This window comes from Arachis duranensis, chromosome 3 (assembly GCF_000817695.3).
Source record: "Arachis duranensis cultivar V14167 chromosome 3, aradu.V14167.gnm2.J7QH, whole genome shotgun sequence".
Lineage (NCBI taxonomy): Eukaryota > Viridiplantae > Streptophyta > Magnoliopsida > Fabales > Fabaceae > Arachis > Arachis duranensis.
In genome coordinates this window covers 128,164,004-128,176,292 of record NC_029774.3, presented here as the reverse complement: position 1 = coordinate 128,176,292, position 12,289 = coordinate 128,164,004, and the positions used below count along the sequence as shown (strand labels likewise).

At 39.0% G+C, this 12,289-nt stretch overlaps 1 protein-coding gene and 1 pseudogene across 1 annotated transcript; both read left to right on the top strand.

Annotated features, from left to right (window-relative positions):
• Positions 1–2,398, top strand: part of LOC107481574 (alpha-1,3-arabinosyltransferase XAT3-like) — a 3,480-nt pseudogene extending 1,082 nt beyond the window's left edge.
• Positions 2,399–2,465: 67 nt separating this feature from the next.
• LOC107481575 (uncharacterized) lies at positions 2,466–4,232 on the top strand. The gene has a single exon (XM_016101849.1). It carries the CDS (start codon positions 2,466–2,468, stop codon positions 4,230–4,232), a length of 1,767 nt encoding a protein of 588 aa, XP_015957335.1.
• The last annotated feature ends 8,057 nt before the right edge of the window (positions 4,233–12,289 follow it).

Genomic DNA, 12,289 nt, shown 5'->3' with positions numbered 1-12,289 from the left:
AATCGAAGATTTAAAAAAAAAAAAAAAAAAACTTTTCGTTTTGGGTTTTGTTGTTGAAGAGAGAAAATAAAGAGAAAGAAGAGATGGTAGAAGAAGCGGTGGTGAGTGGTGAGTGTGAGTGGCCGGTATATCATGCATGTTACACACATGAATGAAGAGATGGTAGAAGAAGCGGTGGTGACTGGGGAGTGTGAGTGGTCGGTATATCATGTTACACACATGAATAAAGGGAAGGTGGGAAGCAACTTTCCCGCATGGTTATAAACCTGGATGGTCTGACCGTTTCGGTCGAAAAATTGATAAACCGAATCCTAAATCGGTCCGGATTACTCTGCTAATCATTCTTGCAATTGAACCGTAGAAAATCTTCCTCTGTTTACATTGTGAGACCTGAAACAACAATCTTGCCAGAAAACTCCTCATGGACCATAAAGCCTTATGCACGAAAGGACGATGCAGAAGCAACGAGGCGTGTAAGAGAATGGTCAATAAAGGCAGTGAAAGATGGCATGAAATTCCCACAGTGCACACAACATCACAGCATTCCAGCTGTGATATTCTCTACTTCAGGTTATATTGGCAACCACTTCCATGAATTCACAGACATCATCATCCCACTGTTTCTGACTTCTAGACAATTCAATGGACAAGTTAAATTTGTCGTGTCCGAAATGCGTGCGTCCTTGGGGGATTTCTAAGCACCAAGCAATTCTCAGTAAGCTGTCCAATTATGAGGTCTTGACCATTGGCAAAGATAACCAAGTTCACTGCTTCCCAGGTGTGAATGTTGGTCTCAAAAGGTATCCGAAAGAACTAAGCATTGACCCTCAAAAGTACTCTTATTCCATGAAAGACTTTAGGAGTCTTCTGAAAGACTCTAATTCACTGAAGAGAGTTGATGCAATCAAATTGAGAGAGGAGGGTGAAGATGAGAATAATAAGAATAAGAAGCAGCAGCCAAGGCTTTTGATTCTTTCAAGAAGAAGAACAAGATCATTCACTAACACAGCTGAAATAGCAAAGATGGCTAGAAGCATGGGATTCGAGGCGATCGTAATGGAAGCTGGTGGAAGCATGTCAAAGCTTTGCAAATGTGGTGAATTCTTGTGATGTGATATTGGGAGTTCATCGAGCTGGCCTCACTAACGTTGTTTTCCTTCCTGAGAATGCAGTTTTGATACAAGTAGTTTCTCATGGTGGTTTTGAATGGCTTGCCAAATATAACTTTGAATTGCCCTCAAAGGATATGGGACTAAAGTACTTGTATTACAAGATAAGTGTGGAAGAAAGCACTCTTATTCAGCAATATCCACGAGATCACATGATCATGAAGCACCCCCCATCCATTGGGAAACGTGGATGGGAAAGATTCAAGTTTGTGTATTTGGAACAACAGAACGTGATGCTAGATCTCAATAGGTTTAGGCCTACATTGCAGAAAGCCCTTGAACTATTGCAGCAGTACAGTAAGTACTTGTTCACGGTGGATGAGTCTTTTTTGTTTTATTGTTATATTTATCCATTGTTTTCCAAGTAGTGTAAAGAATAAATGATGAACAAAGAAGTCATCATGTGGCACAAAATATTTGTACTTGAGGGAGAAACAATGCTCAGTGGAGTCCAGATTACATCTTGGAATAACAAACAATTTACCATGTGCGTTGTGAAATTAAATTGAAGTTGGTTCAGATGTTTACTGTGGGAACTTTTTGTATCTTTATGATGTATAATAACGGCAAATGATAATAAGTGTAGAGTTATTTAACTGAACCAATTGCATGGTTTTGGTTGGTTCGTCCCATTATGTATTTATCTCGAGAGGCACCATGTTGTGTGATATGGTCATCATTATCTCATAATAATGGTCGTCATTACTGTACGTTATAACTCGGCCCCATAACCATTAGCAACATATAATATACCTCGTCATTTTCTGTTACTATTTGGAATTATGAGCTATAACTCGGTGACATTAACGTTTCCATCATAACCGACGTTCCAACGACAAAATAAAGTCGGTTACGATATCACTCAGTCAAACGTTAATACCGAGAATATAACAGACAGGGAACTCATCACATATAAAAGGGAAGTAGACTATTTCTAAAGACTTAAGTTTTTCTAAATAAGCTAGAATATACACTGACATAAGCTTCAGAGTGCCTTTGCAGGTGCACTCCACCCCCTTTGTATTGTTCGTGCTCTCACACCTACAACGAACATAAGGAACTCGGATTCTAAGAGACGGACGTTCAACTTTGCAGCACATAGCTCGGCTGGCCTCGAGGAGTTGAAGCCGATCTATTTCCCAGGCAAGATCAATTGGCGCCCACCGTGGGGCCGAGGAAATCGTACTTTTTCTTTTGGTCCCATTACCTCTATCTGCATTCATGGCTGACGTGCCGCCTCCTTCACTGTTCGAACTCATGCGAATGGTGGCTGAGCTACAATAAGCCAATCAACGAATGGCTGACGAGAATCAAATAATGGCTACCCAAATTGCTGAACTAAATCATGCTCGGATTGAGCACAACGATGCTCATCGCCAGCAGGCAGAAGACGAGGAGCATCAGTCCCAACCCACCCATGTTTCGGAGACCGCTCGAGGCGAAGAGCAGCAATCCGAAGATGAAAAAGAAGAGTCCGACGACCTTGTAGGTCCCTTCACAGAAGAAGTGATGAACTTCGAACTGCCGAAGAGGTTCACTCTGCCGCTGACCCTCACCCCTTACGATGGACTCGGAGACCCGAGGAAGTTTCTAAAGAAGTTCCGATCAATAATGATCGTCAATGGTGCATCAGATACAGTTTTATGTCATTGTTTTCCGAATTATTTAGACGGCCCTGTACTTGATTGGTTGTGTGCTTTGCCTGCAGGTTCCATTTCACGGTTTCACCAGTTGGTGAAGTTATTTGAAGAGCATTTCGCCGGATCCGCAATATACTTGCACGATTCCGATTACTTGAACACTATCAAGCAAGGGCCAAATGAAAGCTTAAAGGACTACATGACCCGCTTTACCAAGGTCGCGATCAGCATACCAGACCTCCATCCCGAGGTCCATCTACACGCAATTAAAAGCGGCCTCCGACCCGGAAAGTTCCAGGAGACAATCGCAGTAGCCAAACCAAAGACTCTAGCAGAATTTTGGGAGAAGGCAAAAGGACAAATTGATATCGAGGAGCTCAGACAAGCTCGGAAGTCCGACAAGTCACACTTCCGCGAAGAAGATAAGAGCTCCACCACTAAGAAAAGTTTTAAACTAACGCCTCGATTTGATTCTTACACGCAGTTTAACACTAAGAGAGAAGACATAATCAAAGAGATCCTGAACTCCAAACTAATCAAGCCACCGAGAAAGGCCGGTACATACCAAGATGCAAAGAACGTGGACAAATCGAAGTACTGCGCTTTCCACCAGAAACACAGCCACAATACTGATGATTGCGTGGTCGCCAAAGACCTTTTAGAACGACTAGCAAGACAAGGACACCTCGACAAATACATTGGTGGTCACATCCAAAAGCGCGGCCCTAGTTCCACAACAAACGACCTCTCTGAACCAAACCGAGGAAAAGAGAAGGCATCTTCAAGCCAATATGAAAGACCACGAGGTATAATCAATTGTATTTCAGGAGGATACGCTGGTGGAGGATACTCAAATTCGGCAAGGAAAAGATCGTTCAGAGCAATATGCTCGGTAAACGGACCACAGCAAGATGTAGCAATCACTAATCCACAACCAGAAGTCACTTTCACACACGCCGACTTCAACTCCAATATACAAAATTTGGACGACCTTGTGGTAGTCACCATTCAGCTAGGGGATCTGTTAGTGAAAAAAGTGCTCTTGGACCCCGGAAGCAGTGTCGATGTTCTATTTTACTCCACATTTCAAAAGATGAAGCTCAGCAACAACATGCTACAGTCCACAGGAGGAGACTTGGTCGGCTTCTCAGGAGAACGAGTTCCAATACTCGGATCAGTGTGGTTACAAACCACACTGGGTGAGCATCCTCTTTCAAAAACTAATGATATTCAATATTTAGTAGTTGATTGTTTCAGTCCATATAACCTTATTCTTGGCCGAGCTTTTTTGAATAAGTTCGGCGCCATTGTCTCTACCGTTCATCTCTGTGTAAAGTTTTCACTGCAGGACGATCAGGTTGTAACAGTCCATGGAGACCATAAAGAGGCACGACAATGTTACAACATCAGCATGAAATTCTAAAACCGCTCGACGCAATAAGTCAACAATGTCGACCTCAAACAAAAGGAGCACACACTGGCCGACCTGGACCCAAGAGCTGATTTTCTCGAGCGCCCGAAACCCTCCGATGACCTACAAAAAATGTATTTCAATAATGACCCTAACAAATTTACATATGTAGGTAAATCAATCAACACAACTGAGTTATAGGCCATAACGACCTTCCTGCAAGAACACGCCGACCTTTTCGCATGGACACCTTCAGACATGCCCGACATCGACCCAAAAATTATCAGTCACAAACTTGCAATAAACCCGGCAGTCCGACCAGTGCAGCAGAAGAAACAAAAACTCGGCGAAGAGAAAAAGAGAGCGTCACTAGAAGAAACACAAAAACTCATCAACACCGAATTTATCAAAGAGATCAGATTCACTACCTGGTTAGCCAATGTGGTAGTGGTAAGATAATAAAACAGTAAGTGGCGCATGTGCGTCGACTTCATTGATTTAAACAAAGCATGCCCAAAGGATTCTTACCCTCTACCATCTATAGACTCTTTAGTAGATAATGCATCAGGCTACGCTACTTTAAGTTTTATGGATGCGTATTCAGGGTATAATCAAATACTCATGCACCCCTCCGATCAAAATAAAACAGCCTTTATCACTGACTTCAGTAACTATTGTTATAAAGTTATGCCATTTGGATTAAAGAACGCAGGTGCAACTTACCAACGCCTTATGGATAAAGTGTTCGCCAAACAGATCGGCAGAAACATCGAAGTCTACGTCGATGATATGGTCGCCAAAATATAAGTCGGACATGATCACATCAGCGACCTAACAGAAATATTCGGCCAGATTTGCCAATACAACATGCGCCTCAACCCCGAGAAATGTGCATTCGCCTTTCAAGGGGGTAAGTTTTTGGGGTTTTTGCTAACATGCAGGGGAATAGAGGCAAATCCAGACAAATGCCGAGCAGTGCTGGACATGGCCAGCCCTAAAACAGTCAAAGAAGTTCAACGCCTCACAGGATGACTTGCCGCACTTTCCAGATTTGTTCCTTGCCTAGCATCTACTTCTATTCCTTTTTTCCAAACAATTAAAAAGAAAAACAGATTTGAATGGAACGACGATTGTGAGAAAGCCTTTTTAAAATTAAAAACAACTCTCTCACAACCGCCGATTTTACAAAAAACTCTACAAGGGGAAGAATTATTTCTATATCTGTTAGTTACTGATTGGGCGATAAGTTCAGCCCCTGTCACAGAAAGAAACAAAGTTCAGCATCCAATTTATATTGTCAGTAAAACTCTCCAGCATGCCGAGCTCAATTATCCAAGTATTGAGAAGCTCGCACTGGCACTAATATTCTCGGCGCGACGCCTCCGACCTTTAGAGCCACATTATCCACGTCAGAACCGATCACCCACTAAGACAAGTGTTACACAAACCAGAAATTGCAGGGCGACTTGTAAAATGGGCCGTCGAACTATCTGAGTTCGATATCAGATACCAATCCAGAGGACCGATCAAGTCCCAATTCCTGGCAGATTTCATCGCCGAACTCACAGTACCATCAGAGGAAGATCATACAAAACAATGGACTTTATATGTTGACGGCTCTTCAAATCACGGGGGATGTGGAGCAGGAATCCGTCTGGAGGCGGAGGACGGATTCATATTGGAACACTCAATACACTTAGCTTTCAAAGCCAGCAACAACCAATCCGAGTATGAAGCACTGCTCGCCGGACTCCGACTTTGTTTAGATCTCCAAATCTCGGTGATCAAGGTATATTGTGATTCTTTGTTAGTGGTACAGCAGGTAAACGACCTTTTTCAGGTAAAAGATGCTCTACTCTCTAAATATCTGCTATTAGTAAAAAAATTATCAACAAAATTCGCCAAATTTGAAATAGAACATATACCACGCGAACAAAATCAAAGGGCAGATATCTTATCTAAACTCGGCAGTACACAGTCCGAGTTATCTACACTGCAACAGTTTACAATAACATCACCCACTGTTACTCTGACAAATGTGTTAAGTGTTACACAGGCAAAAGATTGGAGGGACGACTTTATACACTATCTATAACTCGGCAATCAAGAAGAAGCGCGGCGAGCCGAACTCGATACCATCGAAGAAGTCAGAGACATCGCAACATTACGGCAACGAGCAGCACAACAAGCAATAGCTCGCCAATACAACAAAGTGGTTAAAAGAAGATCCTTCATGCAAGGAGACTTAGTACTTCATAAAACAGAAACTGCTCGGAAACAAACCTCACATGGAAAGCTCGCAGCAAACTGGGATGGTCCATACCGAGTATCAAAAGTACTCGGCCAAGGAGCATACAAGCTAGAATCACTAGATGGTAAACTCTTGCCTAATACATGGAATGTGTCTTCCCTAAAGAAATTTTATACTTAAAAGACAGGGACAGGCTTGTACTCTTTTTCCTACTACCAAGATTTTATCCCAAAGGGTTTTGTTTGGAGAGGTTTTAACGAGGCTAGCCTACCTGCACCTTTGTATTTAAAAGGTCCAAAAAGACTCTAAGTATACAGGAGACGAATATTATCTTATTCTTTATCAAATAACTATATGGATGATCTTATCAATCAAATATAACTCTATCAATACAGCTCAGACAAGTTCCAATACTCGTCTAAGCTACAAACTACGATTATCAGATAACATCATCAACCACAACGCCAATAAAATCGGAACACTTTCCGAACAATCACAAACAGCTTTTATAAAAAGCATCACATTCAAAATTCAAACAAGTCAATTCAAAAAAGTTCAAAACACACGAACTAATTATTACATATGCAAAACAAATTCAAAAAAGTTTCTAACAAAACACATTAAGCATTATCCGCTTCATCTTCTGCGTCACTATCATCCTCGATCAGCTGACCATCTCGCACTATCTTTCCAGGATCCATACCAGAGAGATCGGCATCTGGTACTAAAAACTTTACTTGCAACCTTGCCCTTTCAAAACCTTCAACAAAGGAATCCAATATCTCATCCGCCTTTTTCTTCTCCATATCCTTAAATTGAGCATTGACCTCAATAAGCCGAGTTTGCATGTTCGCCAGATCACTCTCCTTCTTCTTCAAATCTTCCACATCTCTAACATAACTTTTCTTTGTCTCTTTTAATAATTTCTCTGTCTCACTAAGCCGATTCTGAAGTCCAGAAGAAACAGCTTTCTCCTTGCTCAGCTCTTCCTTTAACAAAGAAATTTCACTCTTCTCCAGAGAAGCCTTCTTACACTTCAACTCTTGGCTCCGTCCAAGACTGGCAAGACGAAGTCCGACAACCTAAGACAGAACAAACAACATCAATATTACAAAAAATCAGAACATAAATACAGAAACAAATTCGGCAATTACCTGCATATACTGCCCAATAGCCATATCACCAACTTCCTTGGCAAGCGAAATATCAGCAGAAGACTGGCAGTATTCATCAACCACAGCCATGTATGGGTACTCTTTTCCCCACACAGAAAAGCCCTCACTATGCTCGGAAATCTCATGAAGTTTTTTATGGTTACCCATAAAAGCTTGTATCTCTTCCAAAGGAACTACATGTTCCTTCTCATCAGAATTCTCAGAAAGCTCTACAACATCCGATTTCCTCTTTTCTACAATTACCTTAGTCCGACCACGGGAAGGTTGAGTAACCTCCCCGGTTCCAGCTCCTTTATCAGCATTAGAAGAAGACACCTCTTTGTCCAAATTTTTAGTCTTAAAATGAGACCTTAAAGATGCCGCAGAGACACCAGGATACTTCCTACCTACAAAAAATAATTCATGTTAGATTCTTAAGAAAATAACACAGACATCAGCGCAAGCCCTAAACACTCACCCAAATACTCTACAACAGCACCTTTATCCTCCTCCCACTTCAGCAACTCATACATCGATATCAAATTTTTACGATCAACATTCTCCACCAAAAACTCTATCAGACACTCGTTCCTTGGCGATATCACCTCTGGGCCGAGTATATTTTGAGGCTCCGAGCACCAAAACAGGGGAAACTTCTCAGCAAGATTTTCATCAATAAAAAACAGGAAATCCTTCTCTGAACCCTTGACTTTAAAATACATCTCCTTAAAGTCTTTAAAAGAAGACTTGTAAAGTTTGAAAATCCCAAAACCCGGAGTACTATTGAAATTCACCCAACCCCCCTTCCACACCCCTTTAGCTTGAAATAAAGAAAAGAATAGATCAACAGACGGCACCTCCTCAAGAAATTCCATCAAAACCTCAAAAGATCGAAGAAAAGCCCACCCATTAGGATGAAGCTGTGATGGAGTACAGTTGAGCTGCTTCAGAATCTGACACTCAAACTCCGTAAACGGTAGCCTAACCCGCAATTCTTCAAGCACACAACTATGTATGTAGAAGAACCCAAACCCCCACTCCCGGTGATAAACTCTATCATCAACACTACATGGTAACAACTCTACCTTAACTCCAGAACCCACCCTCACTATTTTATTCACATCAACCTCCCTCACCACCGCTTCATCAGAGAACAGTGACACCCGCGATTTCACATCCTCCCCTACCCAATCATAAGATCAATCCACCTTATCCTTTTTCTCTTTCTCAAAACCCATCAGTTCACCAAACAGAATCAGAATAACAGAAACAAGAAGAAACAGAGAGGAAGATGAAGAAACGGATTAGAAATGAAGAAGCAGAATCATACCTCTCTTACTCATTCTTCAAAGAAGCAAGCATATAACCAAACGCCAACAACAACCAACAAATATCTCCAAGGATTAAAGCTATTAAAGGAACAAAATGTTCCAAATGATAACTCCCACTCCCAAAGCCACATCAAACAGTGAACCCAACATTGGGAACCAGCAAAAATTAAATAAAACCATTACTCTCTCTCTCTCTCATCAGAAACTAACGGACACGACTCCCCACGTACAAAAATATAAAACACAAAATCCTCTTTTAATGAAGTAAGTTGATCTGGGGGCTCATCTACTAACCCACACAAGCCGAGTTATAACTCATCCAAAAAAGCTCAACCTGCTTCATTAAAATCCTCCTCAGGCTAAGCTTGGGGGCTGTGATATGGTCATCATTATCTCATAATAATGGTCGTCATTACTGTACGTTATAACTCGGCCCCATAACCATTAGCAACACATAATATACCTCGTCATTTTCTGTTACTATTCGGAATTATGAGCTATAACTCGGCGACATTAACGTTTCCATCATAACCGACGTTCCAACGACAAAATAAAGTCGGTTACGATATCACTCAGTCAAACGTTAATACCGAGAATATAACGGACAGGGAACTCATCACATATAAAAGGGAAGTAGACTATTTCTAAAGACCTAAGTTTTTCTAAATAAGCTAGAATATACACTGACTTAAGCTTCGGAGTGCCTTTGCAGGTGCACTCCACCTCCTTTGTATTGCTCGTGCTCTCACACCTACAACGAACATAAGGATTTCGAATTCTAAGAGACGGACATTCAACTTTGCAGCACATAACTCGGCTGACCTCGAGGAGTTGAAACCGATCTATTTTCCAGGCAAGATCATTGTGTATTGCTTGGAAGGAGTCTTTGTCCCTTTTCTATGCATGCATGTTCTTATTCCACTTGTCTTCATTGTCTCCTTTATTGTTAGCTTTTGGACTTTTGATCGCCTAAAATATAGCGTATAGTCGAACAGTCGAACTTATTTCCAATTTGGTCTTTGAAATGCTCAACTCCCATTAAATAGTTTCAACTTTAAAATATGATTGAGTTAGTCACTGAATTTGTAAAATTGTGAATCTCTTACCTCTCTAATTCAACTGTCATCTGTAACAATAAAGTGACATAGTTTAAAGTTTAAACTTCAATACAATTAAATAGTTGTCCCAAATTAATTAATTGAATTTATGTTAGTCTTTCTGTCAAATACCAGTATAAAATCAATTAACTAAAATGGTTTAATTAATCAATTTAGAATACATATTTGAATAATTTGATCATGCTGAAATTTTAGTCATATCACTTTATTGTTGAAACTATCACACAAACATTTTAACGCTACATGTCTATGTTATCGACAATTGAATCAAGGATGAAGGAGATTCATAATTTATAAATTCAGGAGCCAGTTTTTTATTTTCAAAAGTCATAGACTCCTTTAATGACCAAAGTAAGCATTACTTCATTTATACTTCTTAAATTTTATATTTTATTCTTGAATAGTTAAATTATTTAACATTCATTTTGTGCACCACAAGGATAGCAACACTAGTTTTGAACTAAAATATGGACATAATGACGTAATTATTTTAACATTAGTGCTCATACAATATAATATACGATTAAAAATTCATATTAGTTCAACGTAATGTTAGTCTGTTACATTGGAGAACGACATGTAAGTGCGATTATACTAAGCTTTGGTTTAAGCAACTATAGACTAATTGCCTATTAATCTATTTTCTTTATTTAGGGAATGGTTTAAAAATAACTAACGTATAATAATACTCTCTGAGATTGTCTTTTTCTTCATTTGTTCTTCATCCAAAAGTAAACAGCAATGCCACCTCATTATATTAATAATATGGTATAAGAATTGCATTTTCCCTTTACATTTCTCAGTTCACTACTACATATTTCAATATAAAGACGAAAGGAATTATAAGTAAAAAATTGTTTGTAGGTGTACCAAGTCCCTTAGTATATATACTACATTTCATTCAAATGGACGATCGGCTAACTTGATTAATGTAAACCTGTTTCCTAAGCAGCTACAATATACTTTAAAGAATAGTGGACAGATATGCCTTCCAACTTCCACATCAAAAACAATGAATTGGAAGAATGCATGATCAGCATAGATTAGTGTCCTTAGTCTGAACGGTAGCTGCTCAGCCTCCCAATCTAGAGCTGTTTTCCGTTTTGCTTTGAAACTCGGTGGATTCTGGATGGAATCACCCCTTACAAGAACAAGGACTCCCAGATCTTAAAAAAGGGCACAAGGCTCAGATTTATAATTAGATTCTAGTTCCCTCACTATTAGTAGCTCCATGCACTTACCGTTGAAATTGTGACTGGAAAGACGAAACCAGTGCCTTGAAAATGAACATGTTCTTCCTCGGTGAAAAACCATGTAAAAATGATCTATCCAGGATAGAGATCTATTAATCTTTATCTTGTTGATGGCTATGCTATAGGAAGTTTAGCACCGTCTTCTTTAATAATAATTTTTAAAAATTTTAAAAATTAATTAGGGTACTCATAATTAACTATACTATTACAAGTATATTTATTTTATTGGATTAAATTAAATTAAATTAAATCGTTAATTTAAAGAGCAATGCTAGGAACCAAAAGGGTATTAGCCAAAAATCAGCCAAATACTTCTGGGTGAATCTAAAATTTCTAGAAGTTAATATATATAGATGTTTCTTTTGCTAAGTATCAGAATGTTTTTTTTTTCATACTAAATGAATGTTCTTTGATATATTTTCAAATTTTTTTGTAATACAAATGTGAATGTCTCTATTTCTTTAATTATTTTTGCTAAAATATAATTGGATGTTTCTTTTGTTAAGTATTAGAATGTTGTTTTTTCATATTAAATGAATATTTTTTTTATATTTTTGTAATTGTTCAAGAATTCTTTTTGGCTAAGATTAAGTGTGTAGTTTGCAGTCTTTTTAATCATCAAAACAGAAAGTCTCTGTCGAAGGAACTGCTTCAATTTGCCACAAGGATAGCAACACTAGTTTTGAACTAAAATGTGGACATAATGACGTAATTATTTAACATTAGTGCTCATACAAGATAATATTCGATTAAAAATTCATATTAGTTCAACGAAATGTTAGTCTGTTACATTGGAGAACGACATGTAAGTTCTGCGATTATACTAAGCTTTGGTTTAAGCAACTATAGACTAATTGCCTATTAATCTATTTTCTTTGTTTAGGAAATGGTTTAAAAATAACTAATGTATGATAATACTCTCTGAGATTATCTTTTTCTTTATTTGTTCTTCATCCAAAAAG

Excerpts from the sequence above, each read along its gene's own strand:
- LOC107481575 (XM_016101849.1), top strand. The coding sequence starts at position 2,466 with ATGGCTGACGAGAATCAAATAATGGCTACCCAAATTGCTGAACTAAAT.